The sequence below is a fragment of the Paroedura picta genome, chromosome 11 (assembly GCF_049243985.1).
Source record: "Paroedura picta isolate Pp20150507F chromosome 11, Ppicta_v3.0, whole genome shotgun sequence".
In the NCBI taxonomy this organism is placed as follows: domain Eukaryota; kingdom Metazoa; phylum Chordata; class Lepidosauria; order Squamata; family Gekkonidae; genus Paroedura; species Paroedura picta.
The window spans coordinates 7217142-7236575 of NC_135379.1; the positions used below are offsets into that span (position 1 = coordinate 7217142).

At 42.5% G+C, this 19434-nt stretch overlaps 1 protein-coding gene across 1 annotated transcript in view; it reads left to right on the forward strand.

Moving 5' to 3' along the window:
- The window catches only part of UBE3C (ubiquitin protein ligase E3C), a 60869-nt gene extending 42009 nt beyond the window's left edge, over window positions 1-18860 (forward strand). Inside the window, exons 18-23 of the mRNA XM_077304451.1 lie at window positions 293-540; window positions 8770-8982; window positions 11973-12161; window positions 12270-12336; window positions 13884-14014; window positions 17121-18860. Coding sequence (XP_077160566.1) covers window positions 293-540; window positions 8770-8982; window positions 11973-12161; window positions 12270-12336; window positions 13884-14014; window positions 17121-17291 — 1019 coding nt within the window. The 3' untranslated portion in view covers window positions 17292-18860. The remainder of the gene's footprint in view (window positions 1-292; window positions 541-8769; window positions 8983-11972; window positions 12162-12269; window positions 12337-13883; window positions 14015-17120) is intronic.
- Window positions 18861-19434: the final 574 nt, after the last annotated feature.

Genomic DNA, 19434 nt, shown 5'->3' on the forward strand with positions numbered 1-19434 from the left:
TAATATGTAAGGATTACAGCTGTCACCAAAATATTGGCTCACTAAGATGGCAACAGTGTGAATCTGTTCTTATTTATTTAAAATATGTATCTGGCAAATCTGCAGAAGATCTGCAGAACTGAGCAGCAACTATGAAACAGAAGCCAGCCGCAAAAAACAGGGTTACCTGTTTTGCTAACATTTGAGGCACAAAATCATTTGCGATCTCTTTGGAAACATTATTATTTATATACGGATCGGTGTGTTTGCACATTCTTATGCAACCTTTCCCCCCCTCCCCCGTTTTCTCCAGAACCCGACTTGAAAAAGCGGATCCGTGTTCATTTACTTAACGCCCACGGGCTAGATGAAGCTGGTATCGATGGTGGAGGAATATTCAGAGAATTTCTGAATGAACTGCTTAAATCGGGGTTTAATCCTAACCAGGGCTTTTTTAAGACCACTAATGAAGGACTGCTTTACCCTAATCCTGCTGCTCAGATGCTTGTTGGAGATTCTTATGCCAGGCACTACTATTTCCTTGGGAGAATGCTTGGAAAGGTAAGCAAAAATTTTATTTCCCCTAAAAAATGTGTAGATGTGATAGAAATGGGAGATTTTACAAGGTGTTCTCAGAAATGGAGGAAACCTGGGGAAACAACAACAAGTTGGTATCAACTGAGTCCCCATTTGAGGAGAATAACATCTTCACCCATTGGCAGTGTAAAATCTTAACAGTTTTTGTGTTTCAAGTAGCTGCCTTCTGAGTTTGTGTGGTTACATAAAGTTCCATGTTCTAAATGAAAATGTGTACATGTTGGTCTGCGGGTAGTTTCTCTGACTTTTGGATTTTAGTTTTGGGGCTTGGTTCGCTACATGTTTAAATTATGTGAATCTTTGTGTGGAATTTTCTGAAAAATAAGTTTATCAAATGAGATCATAGCCACTGTGTTACTGTAGATCGTTGGTTCTCAACCTGGGGGTTGAAGGACCTTTTCACAGGGGTCACGGCAAGGCAAGCAGCTTGGCTGGGGGGGTGGGGTGCCATCCACACATTATCCTTGTGGGGTAGATCAAGATAGAGTCTTCCTCTGTCTGGAGCAGCGGAAAAGAGTGAGATCAGCATGGTGGGACAGAACTGAACTGAGATACTCAGGGGAAAAACAATTTATATACAATGATGAACAATGGATCTTCACGCCATTGGTCAGTTTTGGTTTAATTTCTGCCAATGAACACTTGCATAATTTTATGCTTGGGGGTCACCACAACATGAAGAACTGTATTAAAGGGTCGCAGCATTAGGAAGGTTGAGAACCACTGCTGTAGATAAACTTCTATATGGAGCAGATTATTTTATTGTTGGAGTTGTCAGGCTGATGGTAAAACCCCGGTGGTTTCATTCATGGGTTCTCAGCACTAGTCAGTCAGAACCTACACAGCAACTCAAAGAACCCCAAGTGTAAAAGTTTGAGGCTGATTTTGACATTACTTTTTTTAAAGGTGCAAATTTAAGGCTGCTGCCCAGAACTTGGGACAAATTTTGCTATGTGAATAAAATCAAGAGTCTCTCGCCTCCGATGGCTCGTTTCACAAGGATTGGCCCAGTACATTTTCATTTCCGATCATCCGCTTTGAGCCTTTGCTTCTCTTCCAGGTTTTTCCATGCAAGACCCTACACAAAAATGCTAGTGAGCTTAATGCTTAAGTACCACTGCCTCTAGCACCGTGGAGACCGGGGAAAGTGTTAGCACCTACCAAAGCAGTAGCTGCCCAAAGCTGTTATCCTGCAGCAGAACATTAAAGTACAAAATAAGACAAAAGATCTTTCCTTTTGGTTGGGAAAAGCTGAATAACTTTTCAGTTCTTATACTTTGAAATCCACAGGGAACTGGCTGCTTGTCATTTTGAAAGCAGAGAAATATTGCTGTTTGCGTTCTTTGTTTGCGCAAGGAACAAAATGGCTGTGTTACTTAATAATTAGCTGTACCCAGGTGCAGAAACACCCTTTAACTGGCATGTTTGGAAAGCTTGATGAATCCAGCAGCAAGATAAGGCACAGTCTTCCTATTCAATCTCTGCCAGGATTGCGGTTTTGATTCGAAGACCTCATTGAAAACTCATTCATCCGTTTATAAAAATGCTTCCATTTTTTCCGATTTGCAAATAACTCCTGAAATGCAGTAGTAGGTTAATAAAAGCCTTTGTGCAAATAGATTGCATATGCGGGAAAGGAAGCAGCCTGGCACCCACAGCAATTTCTTATTTGCATAAACCAAAATGCAAAGAGAGCTGCCACGAAGAACTCTGTTTATACGTTTCACTGTTATCAGAGAACAAATACATTAAAATCAAATAATTTTTATGCATCTGTATGTGTTCAGATAGCCTTTCAGAGGTGATGGCCAAGGAAGCTTTGATCAGTGTTGAAAATCTTCCCTAGAGAAAATTCCTGTGTTCTGGCCTTCATAAAGGAACTGTACTTATCCCTGCCAGTATGAAATAACACACACACTCTCCAAAGATAATCATTGTGATATTTTATCATATACTGCAGGGGGACCCCAAACTTTTAAAACCTGGGGGCACCTTGAAAATGCCTACAGAGACAGGCACAACCGCAAAATTGCTGCTGCAGTAAATGGAGCCCCCCCCCCCCACAGTATGGCTACTGCAGCTGACGTCCACTCACACACTGAAGATCCTTGTGCTGCTACTGACAAATCAGCATTTATTTAAGAAACGGACAGTCAATCAGAAGCCTGTCTGGAGAAAAGTCCTACCTGGCCCCACCCTCTTAGTACAAAACACTGGATGGGCCCCAAGAAAAGGTCTCTGTGGGCATCACAATGACCATGGGCACCAAGTTGGGGCCCCCAGATATACTGAAATGCTGACAGCCATCATCATGAAAAGAGTGGGAAAGAGTTAACCTGCCTCTTTAAATTTTATGTGTGATGGTGATGTCATACTTGGGGCTACAAGATGCTTCGTGGTGAGGCTCACGTTTCCTTAGCAGAGTCTTTAGAGGCAAAAATTCAGTACCGGAATCTTTCTCCAGTCCACTTACCTGCTGGGGAAAACCAGGCCTTGTTTATTTATTTATTTATTATAATAATTATATTTGTTATACCGCCACTCACGAATGTTTCACTGTGGTTTACAGATGCCGATAATAAAAACAGAATAAAATCCCCTAACAGTACCCTTAAAGATAACCGTATAAACATATAACAATGTAAACAAGATGGCGAACAATAAAAATATATCAACTTCCCCCTCTGTACAGCACATGGCATTTCTGTGAGCAGGGTGTTGCAGTCCTGTTTCCAAACTGTTTGCAGCTTGGAATAGGTTAGCAGTGCAGCCCTAGACGTATAATCCTGTTTAGGATAGAAGCATTAGAAAGCCAACGCATGAGTTAGAGAAAATTGGGTTTAGGTGTTGAATTCTGTTGCTTCCACCTGAGGGAGATATCAAACGAAAATAGAAATCTTGCGTGCTATGCTTTTAACTTAAAAAAAAAAAAATCAAAGGGTTGATGTCACTAAATTAAGTGGCTCTGATCTTTCCCTCTAGCGGTTTTTGCTATTTTACTAGCTTAAAGATAAGCACTTCTGTAACATAGTAGTTTCCAAGCAGAATCAACTGGCTAATGATCCAAAAAAATCATTTGATATGGAGTGGAAATGAAGATCAGTCTTCAGCTGTCTGGCAACGTTAACGTATTTTTCATCATGGCTTAACTTGGCTGGTAATAGTACGCTGTGTACTAGTTCTTTCACATTACCAATTATCTCTTCATTACAAATGCCTAAACTAGTAGCAGCATTATAAATATGTGGGGAGCACTAAAAGTGTGGAATTTTAACACTAAATCTTTGAGGGGGGGGAAAGATTGTATTGATTGATTGTGATATTTATTGGGTCATAATGTATTTAAATTTTCTTTAATGCATATGTTAGCGATTGTTTACTGTGATGAAGTACAAAAAGGTCCTTGCAAGCAATTCTACATAGAAAGAATTACCTCATGTCAGTGGTCACTTCTCAATTAAAAGTTCCATTAGCAGATGATTCCAGCTTCTGGTTTGTGTACTGATTGCATTTTATAGCTCTTAAATCAGGCTTCCAGACAGGGAATAAATAAACAGTTAAAGTATGTGGTAATGGCACCCTGATCCTTTTTTGCCTTTGGAAACACCTAGGTCCATTTAAGTCAATTAAGTCCAGAATATTTGCAGAAATAAATTGTTGTGCTTGAACTCTTACTGAAAATGAATACTTTGCTGATTTGAAGCTATTGATTCATCTTGATACGTGTTCTCCCTGGCTGCATTAATGGTTGTTACCTTCACTCAGTTTCCTCGAGATGATTCACGCCAGAAGTATAACTTTGTGCTAATAATTTTCTTTTAAGAGACCATTTTCATTTCTGCCTTTGCCTGCTGCAGGAGAATGCGTCTGAAAATCATTCCTTTCAGAGACGTAACACATGTGCCCTCACTATGGACTAGTATAGTACATTGGTGTTTGTTGGAACTCTTGCTAGACCTTTTGTTGTACATACACACATATATACACACACATATACATACATACATACATTTGTTGTTGTTAGTTGTGAAGTCGTGTCTGACCCATCGCGACCACATTGACAATGATCCTGCAGGCCTTGCTGTCCTCTACCACAGTGGTCCCCAACCTTTCTGAGGCTGGGGACCGGCAGGGCAGCGCATGCGCAAAAGTGACGTGCATGCGCAATTTCTGCATGCGCAAAAGTGCCGCGCATGCACGATTTCGGCCGCGCATGGCGCATTTGCGCATGCGCGGGCATGGCCCCGATTCCCTCTCCCGCCCTCCCGCAGTAAGAAGCTTCCTGGGCCACAAGCTTGCGGCCTGGGAAGTTTTTTACTGCGGGGGGGGGGCGGGGAGAGGGAGCCGCGGCCTGGCGCCATGGCCTTCGCGGCCCGGCACCGGGTCGCGGCCCGCAGGTTGGCGACCACTGCTCTACCATTCCCCGGAGTCCATTTAAGCTCACTCCGACTGCTTCAGTGACTCCATCCAGCCAGCTCATTCTCTGTCGTCCCCTTCTTCTTTTGCCCTCAATCGCTCCCAGCATTAGAAGTGATACACACACACACACACACACACACATATACCTATACCTATAGACGCATACATACACATACTTACAGACATACACCCCTACCCACACACACAAAGCATAACAGGGAACTTCTACCAGAGATATACTGGGTTTATTGGAAGTCCAGACTCCTGCCTTATTAATGTTAAGTGATCATGAAATGGATCTGAACATCACAAAAAGTCTGGAATTAAATGAGCTATACAGTCAACAGAACAAAATTGAATGCTGTCCTATTTCCATAGAATAAAATAGAGTCTGACTTAAAATCAATCTGGCAGCAAGTACAATAAAGCAGCAGCTGAGGGAAACAACAGGAGAGCTTTAAAATCTTGTCCTTCAGCTCTTAGCCTGAGGGTCATAGCCTGGATTTAATAAAGGGGGCGGGCCAGATTTGCTTTCTGATAGCTCATGGGAATTGTAGTCCACGAACATCTGGAGGACCACAGGTTGACTACCCCTGCTTTAGAAGGGAATGCAACCCATTCGGAACAGGCTATCTCTGTAAGCCGCCTTTGGCATCGTAAGTGACTAATAATAATTTCTGGATTGTTAGTTTATTGGTTTGCATTTAACCCAGTCCTGGCCTCAGGCACTTGGTGAGGACATCTATTGTCTCATCTAATCCAGATGAAAAAGAGAAATTAGGTGACATCAACTTACTGGGGACACTATCCACCAGATGTAGAAAAGACCTTTCCAAGTGGCTTTGTGTAAAAGGCCTAATTATCCATATGCAAGGAAGGGCTGTAGAATGAGACACTCCCACATTTGAACCTGAGAAGTCTAAACAAAGAGCGACGGGGGTATTTTCTGGACCAAAACCTGGACCTTAGGATTCTTCAGTGATTTTGCTGTAACACCAGTGAGAAGTTTCTTTCGTGCAAGGGAACAAACAAAATGTGTGCATTGTGCATTTTGAGTGTTTTTATTTGAATGTTTTTTTTTATTTGACCTGGTCTTTTACCATCTTTTCCCCCTCTGGAGAAACACTTCTGTAATTTAGAGTAGAACTCAAATTAAATAGGCAAGAAAGAAGCTATGAATTTCTCCTACAATGAGGGATGCCTGTACTGCTTTTGGAAGTCGTTGAGTCAAGGTTTTTACCCTATTTTGAGAACTATTGTTTAACAAGGACAAGAAGTTCCATCTTTTGGCTGTTATCTCCAATCACTGTGTTCTTTAAGTGATATAACATCACTACTAGGGTTGGGCGCTCCACGCCTGCGTGTGTGTGCCTGTTGACGTGCTGACGCCCGCACCTCCCCCCCCCCACGGCGTGGCACTGGCTGCGCCAGGAGAGACCAGCCGCTTTGGGCGCTGAAGCACCAAACCCTAATACATCCATTTTTTGCATGCATAGGCTTGAAATTAGAGACTCTTGAAGAGGCCAAGTTATTCAGAGGGCCAGCTTGGTGTAGTGGTTAGGAGTGCAGACAAGCCGGGTTTGATTCCCCGCTCCCCCTCTCTACACACAGCCAGCTGGGTGACCTTGAGCTCGCCCCAGCACAGATAAAGCTGTTCTGACCGAGCAGGAATATCAGGGCTCTCATTGTAGGAATACAAGTTGACGTTACTTTTCCTTTGTCTATTTGACTTAACTGGAAGATTATAGGAAAAAGTTGTTTTGACTAGGATTTATGAAATCTCAGAAGAGTCAGGGTGTGTGCGCATGCACAGGGACGGCATTGCGTGTTTTATTGTGTTTTGCCACCTGGAAAGAGCAGAGCTCAGCTGTGATTAACTTACCAGCGAGTGATTGCGCATTTGAGAAATGTTTGCTACAAAACTTAGCTTTTACTCTAATTGGAATATTAACAATTCGTCTTACCTTATTTATGAATATTTCTTTTGCCTTTTATATTTGGAAGAACCTGGCCGCAGGGAGCCGAGGTAGCTAAAATTACAATCGAGATTGCACCATCAAGGTGGCTTGAAAATGCTTTATATAGTTTTTAGATTAAGTTCTAAATGTTTGCGGCGGAGGTACCTGAAGATTGATAGTGATGCATTTGAAAAGCATTATTTTTTTTATTGATTCTTAATGTAGTAAATTACTAAAGTTATTTGGCAGCAAACAGAAATGGCCTGTGATGTTGTTCACATTTATTCTCCTGATAGCACCGCAATTTGCATTAATTGCATTGCTAGTGCACTCACTTATATTAAAAGGCTTCTACTATAATTAATCCTTTTTATTTCAAATCATTTTGGCACAATTTCCAGCAATAAACACTCATAAAAGACAGACACTTGAAAAATAACATGCAGGTTCCTTCAATATACCTATTGCCTTTTTCCCTTGACAAGAAGTTATTGATAGGCTTCTAGGAGCCAGTGTTACATGCGGCTCAGAATTAAGACTCCTATGAAAAATGGTAAGTGGATTATTTTGCATAGAAAATAGACCGTTCTTGAATCTGTGTAATTAACCTGTGTTTAGAAACTACCTTGATTTATGCCTACATTTGTATTTCAGTTGCATACATTATGGAAATTTAATTTATAATCCATTTAGCTGATGTGATCATAGTGTTTAGAGCCATCATTTATTAGTGCTTGTATACTAAATGCTTTAAAGGCTTAAACCTGACTTGCATTTGTATAAAAGAAGGGGGGGGGGGAGGAAATCTTTTGTATTTGTACTTGGTGAGTCATAGATGAAGTTCCACTTTAAGATTCAGGTAGCTTTGATACATTTAACAAATTAGCTGTGGGGGTTGTTACTAATTTTGAACTGCTGTGTCCGTATAGATTGCCAATTAATGATTTACACTTCAAGTTTACTCTTTGGATTCGGCTGCACAAATGAAGGTTTCAGTTGCCACACCTTTCCAGTTGTGCAAACCCACTTTGGCTTTGATCTCATTGTCCATACCTGCTATGCGATATGTCTTAAAATGTCAAGAAGCTTCTGTGTGCCATTGGTAGGCCATGGTGACTTTGGCGCTCTTTGCTGCCTTTCTAGGTTTTGTTCTTCTTCCTGCCCAAGGGTGCACAAAGTGCTGAAACGTTTTGGGCTTGGGGCAATAGAAAATATAGAATTTACCACTTTTTGATGTAAAGTTTGTATTGGTGTGAGTGAGATCATGCACTGTCCTGTGACTTGTGTGACTTCATTGACAGTCCCTTTGGTAGAACACTGCCAAAGACAGCTTAGGTTTTAAACAGAAGTAAAAATTCCCACACACACCCCCCGGCTCACCTTTGGCCATTTTGGGAGGGAGGGGGATGGGTGGGTTGACATGATCATATACAGTCATATCACCTGATAAATGTTTTAACAGATTTTAAAAATATATGAAAAATTAACTCGCACCCATCTGGGAAACCCTGATTGAGAAAGCCTTAGTTACAATGTCAGACTGGGACCTGAAAGACCTAGATTTCCGTCCCCACCCTGCCATGGAAGCTTGAGCCAGTTGCCCACTTTCAGATTAACCTACCTCATAAGGTGGTTGTGATGAAAAAACAGCATGGGAGTTATAGAATGGATGTTAGGAAGACAGAGAAAACTCTGTAGAAATGACCAAACCTTGAGCAAGAAATACATAGAAAATTCTGAAATAGAAAGAAAACGTAAGTACTCCAATTCCTTTATGTAGCAAGTGAGTGAATTTTCAACTTTTTCTCTTTTTTAGGCTTTATATGAAAATATGCTTGTTGAGCTTCCGTTTGCTAGTTTCTTTCTCTCCAAACTGCTTGGGACAAGTGCTGATGTGGATATCCATCACCTGGCCTCTCTGGATCCTGAAATGTACAGAAATTTGCTTTTCCTCAAGAGCTATGAAGGGGACGTGGAAGAACTTGGCCTGAACTTTACAGTGGTGAATAATGACTTGGGAGAGGCACAGGTAAGCTTCCCAGGTTGTCCTTTCCCTTTCCCGGCATAGCTAGTTAGCGATTAATTTCGCCGTAGCATTTGTATGCTGATGCCATGATGATAAGGCACGGCACGTACAACAACTACTGCTTCTGTGGCAGAGCGTCAAAGCATCTGGACTCTGACCATTGCGCCTTTTTGTTCTGGCACTGTTTAATTTTGTAAGCTAACTGTTAATAAACAGCGAGACCGAAAGTGAGACATGTGTTGTGTAATGTCATTGCTGAAATATAAACACCCCTAGCACTATGCATGGGTACTCCTTAAACCACTTTGCGAGCTAGAAGTGAACAAAAAAATAAAATAAAAAAACAGCATCAAATGATGGAACCTTTCAGTTGAGAGCCTGAGTAAAAAGAGTTTTAGCCTGATGCATAAAGGAAAGTGCCAGTGAGTCTGAAGGGAAACCAAGCATGTCCTTACCCTCTTACCCGGAGTCGTGGAAACTCGATTTTTTGAGACAATAAACTGCAGTCAGAGAGCGGAGGCATGAAAGTTAGTTTCTGTGAGTGTCACCCAGCTCAAACCAAATAAAATCCACCCCTTTGAGTCTTCACCAAATATTAAGTTCAACCAATTAAACTGATTCATTCATTTTGTTCTTGAAATAGTTGGATACTTTAATTATAAGGTTTACATGTACAAATTATAAGGTTTACTATCCATTTTTGTCATGTAAACATAAAATTGATGACTAGGAGTCAGATAAATTCTTTGGTTGGTTTGTTGGTTGGTAGGTCGATGGGGACTAGAGAAGAAATCAGAATAAAGGGAGAGGCTGTTGTGGGGGCCTTCAAAAAAGGGGAAAAGGAAATACTGGGAGAGGGGAAAATGAGTCCGTGTGGATCTCCCCCTCGTAAAACTGTAATTGTTAATTATTATGCCCATGATAGTGCCAGTCAGGTATTAGACTAGAAAGCATTCTGTACTGCAGGGGAGTGTTACGGGTTGGTAAAATGCAGTGTTTGCGTCAGAGAGTTCGCTAGTGCCCACCAGAACACCAAGATAGTGAGGCAGCAGTGGCTCTGAATATCTTGAATGCTACTATGAATATTACTACATGTGAACAGATTCCAGCCATGGGGACTCTTCTGGTCCAGGGTGCATAATAATGATTTTTTATAAGATGGGATATTGTTTTCTGAGTCTGGTGGTTGAGTTCCAGCCCTTCAAGCACTGTAAGCTCAACCCAGTGCAATCTGATTCCATTTCGGAGGACACAGACATGTAGAATGCGATCTTTGCACGTGATTGGAATGCTTACAGAATCCTGCCTAGATTCAGTGGGTGTGTTCGAATGAAAATCAACCTTAAAAAAAAAAGAAAAGAAAAACACCCATTGGAAATATGCCAATTCAGGAATAATTTTAGACCGACTGTATGGTTACATTATGCCACCTAGTGACAAAAGGTGTAACAGGGTAGGTCACCACCAGAAATTCTGCCTGGTTGAGTTTGACCACAGAAATCTGCTGGTAAATCCATGAGGAACATCCAGTAGTGGAATAAAGTTAAGTCCTTGTGTGTGTGTCCCCTTAATAAAATAAAATAAAAAAGCAAGCATCTCCTGCAGCTGCTGTGTGGCTCCCAGGGAGCATGGCAAATAGCATGTAAAACCCGTGGTGAGAATTGTCTAGCTGAGCACTAAAGCTCCCTCATTCTGGGTAGAGATAGTGTCTCACTGGTACTGCCTCCATGTTACATACTGGTGGTCCCAGGCTCATTCCTCAGCATGGTCAGTGTAAAGAAAAAAAGACTTCCAGTATTTTGGGACCCTGCAGAGCTGCAGCCAGTTGGCACAGACAGTACAGGCTTTCATGGAACAAGTGCCTGACTCTGTATAATGTAGCCTTTTGTGTTTGTGTGTTAATTTCCAAATTCCATTTTTTGGGGAGACTAGGAAATATTGAATTCTGTGGGGTATGTGGGAAGTGAGTGTTCTCTTTTGCCAATTCCTGGAGTTCGCCAATGAATCCGTTGCATTTCAGTTTTATAGATGATCAGAGCTTTTATTTTTGATGTAAATAATTCTGATCTTAGTTGTAGTATTTTTATGTATTATTATTTGTGTTTATTAATTAAACTTTGATGCTGCCATCCCTAGGCTGGCTAGCTCATGGTGGTTCACATCAGCAATAAAATACAGTAGAACAATAAATCATAATTAAGAAAAAGCCCCTCCCCAACCACCCCAAGATCCCTCCCTTTATATGGTCTTTATATTCCTTTGAGAAATTAATGTTGCAGTTGGTTATTCAGTCCCTGCTCACATTTTGTCCTTGTATTTTTGCCTTTCCGTTCATTCCCTCTGCTTGTCTTCCTCACTTGTGAAATCTAGATCATATGTTCTGAGAAATTTCTTATTTTTATTGCTGATTAGTTAACGTTGTGCTTTTCCATTCGAGCATTCATTGCGGCTTCTAAAACTTTTTAAAAACCACACAAAATCAGTATGAAACAAGTAGCAGCTGCCACTTACATTTAGATATAGCCGATAAAATTTAAGAAGAAGAAGAAGAAGAGTTGGTTCTTATATGCTGCTTTTCCCTACCCGAAGGAGGCTCAAAGCGGCTTACAGTTGTCTTCCCATTCCTGTCCCCACAACAGACACCCTGTGGGGTGGGTGAGGCTGAGAGAGCCCTGATATCACTGCTCGGTCAGAACAGTTTTATCAGTGCCATGGTGAGCCCAAGGTCACCCAGCTGGCTGCATGTGGGGGAGCGCAGAATTGAACCTGGCATGCCAGATTAGAAGTCCACACTCCTAACCACTACACCAAACTGGCTTTAACTGAAAGAGGGGTTCTGAATCTTTCTTTTTAATTTCAGTTGAGTTTAGAAAGCCTCTAAAGCCGACATTCTCAGCAAATTGTGTTGAAACATGACATTAATGGTGGAGTAACAAGCCAGATCACTTGTGTAAGAAAGAGCTCTATTTCATGGAAGATTATTACCTTTACAGGTGGTTGAACTGAAGCCAGGAGGAAAGGACATTCCCGTCACCAGTGCTAACCGTATCGCATACATTCATCTTGTGGCAGACTACAGGTTAAACAAACAGATCCGTCAACATTGCCTGGCTTTCAGACAGGGTCTCGCCAACGTTGTTAATCTAGAGTGGCTTAGGATGTTTGATCAGCAAGAAATTCAGGTAGCGTCCCATAATTCAGTGAAGATCGTAAAAGAATGAACATTACAAATAAATAAATAAATGTACGCCTACACCTGAAATACTGCTTTTCTTTATTGTCCATTCTAGGTTTTGATTTCTGGTGCACAGGTTCCTATCAGTCTGGATGACCTTAAAACCTTTACCAACTACTCAGGCAAGTATTTTGCAGTCAAACAATCACTGAGTGTCTCAGGCCAGTACGAAGGATGAAATCTGGGAAGGTGAAGCTCTGTTAGACCGTTTACGCACTGGAGCTTTCATGCCGGGATGCAGGCTGGAGTTTTAGTCATGGCAGGTGGCCCCACCTCTTCCTGCACCCACACGGGGGGAGCATTTGGCCCGGTGCACCTCATCCACCCCCGATTTGTAGTCCTGCACAGGAGCTGGGGCAGTGAAGTTCCCAGTGTGTAAACGGTCTTAGGGCTTATTGAAAGATGTGGCTTACTTTCTCTTATTGAGATTTATGTTATTTCATGCCTTAGTATCTGCTGTTGTTGCAGATTTCTAAAGTAGGTCCCCTGTTGGCTAAGGGGATGGCAGCAGTGTACAGGAGCTGTTGCTGGTGAGCCAATTGCTGCCTTTCTTGGGCAAAAAAAGGCCTTGCCATTATGGTCGATACCCTGGTAATAGCTACAATTGTACAGGTTGCTGTGGCCAGAATGCTGGCTTGAGTTGTAGGGGCCATCACTCCAGTCTCAGTCCATCTGTACTGGCTCCCATTTTGTTTCTGGACCGGATACCTTAAGGATTGTCTGCTCCCATATCAACCTACCTGACCGCTACCCTGCTTTGGCTGTCCCGGCCATCTGAGCCGAGATGCGTGACAACCCAAGAAAGGGTCTTCTTAGTGATGGCACCAAACTATAGAATTCCCTCTCTACAGAGATTGGTCTGTTTGTCCTCCTCTGTCAATGTTTTATGCCAGCAAGTGAAGACTTGTGTTGTTGTGTTTGCTGTTCTCTCACTAACACTTCTTCCTCTTTATGTATTTTGTTTTATTGGTTAATGTATTTTAAAAGTTTGTTTTAACATATTTGATTATTTACCACCTTGGGGATCCTAGGATGGGTGGAAAGTTGGCATTAAAAAGCTTCAAATAATCTTTATTATACTTAATTAAGGGGCAGGTAATGGTTGAGGGCATTTATTGTATGTTATTTGTTTTATACATTTTCTTTACGGAGCTCAGACCAAATGTGCTTGAAGGAACTGATATGTCTAACCTCCAAATATTGATCAGGTCAGAATCTGAGATGATCAGCTTTCTTTTGCCCATGTCTTTTGTTTCTTCTATTATCTTGATTTACAAACCAGTCTATGATATGACTAGCTTTCAGAACACTGGGCTCCTTGCAACAGGACGAACCTCATAGATTTTGCAAATTAACTTCATCCCTGAAACAAAAGCACTCAGAATTTTCTGGGATCAGGTATAGCGTTCTGTTCTTCTCAGTCCCCACATTCCAGGTGCATGGCTCAGCACAGACTAGTTCTCTAAGGGCATATGCGAATTTGAAAGCTGACAAAAAGCCACAAAGAAAACTGTTCATGGCAGTATCTTAGCTGAACATCTCCATGGCTGTCTAAATTGTTCAAGCTTATTAGTACGCTCAAATAGAGATCCTGGTTATCTTCTCATGGTGCGCAGTAGCAGTGTTGCTCATTGTTAATGCAATGTGACTTCCTTTTCGGGGAAAACAGGTGGTTATTCTGCAGATCATCCAGTAATCAAGATTTTCTGGAGAGTTGTAGAAAGCTTCACTGATGAAGAAAAGCGTAAATTACTGAAATTTGTGACCAGCTGCTCCCGACCTCCTCTGTTGGGGTTCAAGGTATCTCCTTTCCTGCCCTTTACTCCCCATTTGTTGTAATTCAGTCTGGTTTGCTGAAGATGTGATGTTTCACCCTAATAATTAAAGAAAACATATAACAAAGGGGTGATGTTGGAAAGTGCCATCAAATCCCAGCCAGCAGTGGCAGGAGCTCATGGAAATTGTCGTCCATGGGCACCCCTGCCATAGGGTTTTCAAGGCAAGAGATGAACAGAGGCAGTATGCCATTGCCTGCCTCGTGACCCTGGACTTCCTTAGTGGTCTCCCATCCGAGTACTAACTTGGGCTGACCCTGCTTAGCTTCGAAGAGCTTATTGGATCAGGCCAGCCAGTTTAGTGGTGTTATTTATTTTAAGCATAGTTATTTACCCTGCTCTCCAACAGAGTGAGATGGTTTACCGTTAATTCATTTCCCAGAGAGCACTTTGTTCTTCAGGGGCCAATCTGTTGGCAATCTCTGACTCCAAAGAGATGCGCCTGGCCTCAACCAGAGCCAGCATTTTTTCAGTCCTGGTGTCAGCCTGGTGGAATGAGCTGCCAGCTGCAATCAGGGCCTTGATGGAGCTGTCACAACTCTGTAGGTTCTGTAAGATGACACTCTACCGCCAGGCCTAGGATTGAGGCTGTGGCAGCTTAATATCATGTGGGCCTCCCTCCTCTCCTCTCTCAGCCAGTTCTGCAGCCCAGATTGAAGATTGAGTTTTTAAAAGCTTTTTATGAATTGTTTTAACCCATTGTTGTAAACCGCCCCAAGTCTGCTTGGCGAGGAGTGGTATATAAGTTTGGGACATAAGCGAAGAAAACTATGTTCTATGACATAGAGAAGTAAAGCAGGAAATAAGTATTTATTTTGAAAACTTCTGTGCTGCCTCTGCAGACACCTGTTCCTCCCTGCAATGGCGGAGTTTCTCAACATCATCTAGAAAGGCCAATTAATAACTCCCCCCCCTCCCCAGCAGGATATGTCAATCAGTTTCCTATGCCCCCTAAATTGAAGCAGATGCAGCCTTACTATGCTCTGCCCCTGTAGCCCAGCCAGGGCGGCTGCCTTTTGAGCAAGTAGCATAGCCCAGGGACTGCAATATATTCATGTGCAGGACTTTGAAGATGAAGAGCACCACGTACTGTAAGTAGCAATTAGTATTTGCCATGAAATAAGTGGATTCGTTTAACGAAAGAAATATATTGAGGGCAGCAATTAGTGCAAAATGTCTTCGGTAATTAATGGTGCACAGCCCATATTACAATAGGAGACAATTAAACGTTGCTGTTAACTTTCTTATCTCCTGGCTTTCTCGTCCATACCATAGTGGGGAACTCTCACCTTCTGCTAAAGTTAGTTCAGCCTCATTTAAAAGGCTGCCGAGCGTCTTTAAGCACTTTGCTTATAAATAGCTCAGTCGGGTCGCCTTCCATTTTGAGAAAAATGGGGAGTCTTCTCCGCCAGCCGCCTGGGCTCACCATAACATATGCTGCAGCTAATTAAAGTTTAATAAGTTTAATAAATGGGATTGTTACAGACAAAAAAAAAATCATTAAAGTGCAGTTGGGAACTGTTAAGTTCCAATCAGGTCACAGGATGAATGGATGACGCCGCGCACTTCCCTTCTGCCGCAGATTCCCGTTTCCCGGCGTTTAATTATGCAACAAATGGTGCCCTTGGCATGACACCTCCCTCTAGAACTTAATTTTTAACATTTTTAAGGCTTAAAGTAGGAAAATTCAATTAGCGTTTTGAAAGGAACACTAAAAATACGGCATTTTAGCCACGGCATACATTTAAAGGCCTCCATTTAAACAATAATTTAACTTAAAATCTCATTAACCTCCCAGCTTAGGGTGGCAGGGTTTCCCTCCCCCTCCTTCCCTACAGTTTCTAAAACCAGACAATCTGTTTCCACTCGCTGGGGCATTTGATGCAGTCAATACACTCCTGCCAATGAAAATAGAACTTTCGGTGCAATACACAAGTGCCCTGTGCATCCCCAGTGGGCAGGAGAGACGCGGTTTTCTCAGCTCTAGGGTAAGTTGCATTTAAAAGGGCAATTTAACTAATTTTACTTTTGTCCTTTAGTGGATTTTAATGAGCAGGCACCACTAAAGCACTCCAGTGTTTTGAGCAATATCCTATCGGAGCAACAAGCTACGAAGCAGTTAAAAAACAGAGCTTTTTCAAGCAACGCTCCAGCCCTGAAACATTTGAAAATCTAAATCCTACAGGCATTAAAGAGTTCAGAAGATCCTCGATTGTGTCACTTTCTCTAGCAGGGAGCGAAGTTGTGCTGCTCACTCTAAAAATGACTGAGATCCTTACACTTCTTTCAGAGATATATAATCAACACATTTGGGTGTAAATTTACAGCTTTGAGGGCCTGGCCTGAATGGGCCAGGCTAGGCCGATCTTGTCAGGTCTCAGAAGCTAAACCAGGGTTGGCCCTGGCTGGTACTTTGGTGGGAGCCAACCAAGGAAGTCCAGGGTTGCTCCAAGCAGCAGGTAATGTTCATTCCTTGCCTTGAGTGCCCTATAGCAGGGGTAGTCAACCTGTGGTCCTCCAGATGTCCATGGACGACAATTCCTATGAGCCCCTGCCAGCATTTGCTGGCAGGGGCTCATGGGAATTGTAGTCCATGGACATCTGGAGGACCACAGGTTGACTACTCCTACCCTATAGGGTCACCGTAAGCTGGCTGCAACTTTGATGGCATTTTACACCAGTAGTTTTGAGAGAGGAGCGGTCTATGAGTCCCTTAAATTTCTCTGTGTGGATAAGCACAAAGCGCTCAGACATCTTGGCTGTAGCATAAGAAACTGGCCCTGCATTAATGCATAACTGAACTGTAGAAATTACCCCATCAGAGCCCATCGAGCAAAGCATGTTTTAATCCTGGGGTCCCAGACCTCAGGGTTTCTGCATTATTTGCTCAATCACTTGTGGGTGGTCCCTTCTGAAGACTGTTTCACTGTTGGGCTTTTAGGGGTTCCTCTAGGGCAGCGAAGGAAGTGTCCTGAAATGTAGGTGAGGCTATTTCTTCCCATTTTTTTGTTTTTGGAGGGGTGGGGGGAGAGAAGCGTGCTGTAATTCTCGTTCCATCTTTTCTTCCCCAGGAACTGTATCCTGCCTTTTGTGTGCACAACGGAGGATCGGACCTGGACCGACTCCCCACTGCCAGCACCTGCATGAACTTACTGAAGCTTCCAGAGTTTTACGATGAGAACCTGATGCGGAGCAAACTTCTTTACGCCATCGAATGTGCGGCTGGGTTTGAGCTGAGCTGAAGCAGGATCCCACGCCCTGTCGAAGGACTCAACCAGTGCCTACTCCACGAGCAGGGCTGATGCCCAAGCCGGCTACGGGAACTCCGTCTAGGTTTCTGCAGCTCATTGCCCCATCAGGCACTCCCCAGTAGGCTTCAGTTCTAGCGAAAGGTGTTAACTTGCTGTCTGTTCATTAGCATTTAACGACATTGACGCTACCCGGATCTGGTTTAAATTAATGGACGCCGTGTGCAATTTTTGGCAGTGTTTTCCAAGGAGGAAGAGCTTGTTCAAGCACAGCAACCATCTTAGTGGAAATAACCAAAGATGAAGCTTTGAGTTTGTGCTGTTCAAATACAAATAACTTCACAAGCTGGCAATAAAGCAATGTACAAAGCAACCGCTGGGATGCAAACAGGGTGATGCCCTTGGAGAGGGAAGCGAAACCTTTTTTTTTTTCTCAAGCATCCCAGAAACAAGAGGCTAAAAACGACGAGGGAAAGTAGTTCTGTGTCATCCCCCCCCCCCGGTGGCAGGAACCGTTTACAAATCTTGCTGTGACTGCAGTTTGTTACACCTGAGAAGGGGATTCATTTTTATTATCTTGGTATCAAGTGGTAGAGAGAGCTTTTATGTCCCTTCTGTGTTTTGAAACCCAGATGGTCATTCTTGACCTTCAGTTTTACTACCTTAATTTTTGCCACGATCAGTCAGGTGTTGTTACGGGCAGATGTGGATTCCCCACCACCACTGTTTTATTTTATCCTCTGTGCCTGTAGACTTCTTTTTAAAAAAATGTATCAAACTTCTTCAGCATATAGATGATAGTTGTGACTTGGGGTGGGGGGGTAGGGGAAGCAAATATTTGTATCAGCTATTAAAATAATTGGGAACTGCAGCCACCAGGTGTTTATCTTTTATCTCTGAGAGCCTGCAAGCATTTGCATCATCTCATTTGCTTCATCCACCCAGAATAACTGTGTGTGCGCATGTGTGTGTGTGTGGTGTGTAGACACAGGGCTGCTCCCATTGTTTTCCCATGGCTTAAGCACCTAAGAGCCTGCTTTGCACAGCTCACAGGCCTCCTTGGATGTGGAGGAAGGGGAGATCTGACACTTGTCCACATTTGACGTGTTTGTCCTGCGTGAAAGGAGATGGTTGTGAGAAAATCCCAGTGCCGGTCTACACTTGACTTCACGTGCAATTCTTGCTTTAAAAAGAAATGATATATAGATATTGGGACTTAAATCATCAACAGAGGCAGAATCAAGTTCATCCTTTAGCATCTGTTTAAAAAGATTGGAGAATTTTACATCAGGGGCTACACCATTCCTGGCCTCCTGGACTTAAGAAACAACAACACGAGACGTATTTTACTGCTGCAAGGAAGCGCCTGAATTTCGTATTTAATTAGCAGTAAATAGCAATATATTTTAAATGTGCAAAAGAACTCTGAGTGATTTTAAGATGTTTACTAGTGTTAGTACAAAATGTATAATTTCATGATTCGGATAAACAAAATGAAGTGTTTAAAAATACTGTTTGTAGTCCCAATGGATAGAAATAAAGCAATTGTTTTCTTTTTTTGTTTTGTTTTGTTCTGAGCCGTTTTATTTATAAATTGTCTCACAATACGCTGCCTGTTCCTTTTCCTGAATGTTGGCTGCCTGCCTGCGTGTTTTTAAATACAGATAATGGAGTTGAATGCAGAAGGGCTATCGAAACTTCCCTCTCTTCTACCACTACCGTCTCTCAAAAACAAAACCTGAACATTTCCTTTAGAAAGCGTTATTTATTCTATATCATCCAAAGTGTTAAATATCTGACCGCTGTTTTTCCGTTGACTTCATTTTGTTTCATCGGAACTGCCTTGTTTGTGAGTTGTTAAGTGTAAATTAAATGTTTTTCTAATGAATCGCACACTTCCAAGATTTGGGTGCTTATGCAACATTGTCCGTATGATTGGTGATTGGATTGGCTCCTGTTTGGATATGTCTCTCCAGATTCAAAGTGCAGTGAAACCAAAGGTATGGCTGAGGGTGCCAAAGGCTGCGGTCGGGGTCAACGGGTCTTGTGTGTGCTTATTGGGCTTTGGGCACTTGCCCTCCCCTGGGCCACACCACAAACAATATTCTAGAATGGTTTGCCCCAAGGCACAGGGAAG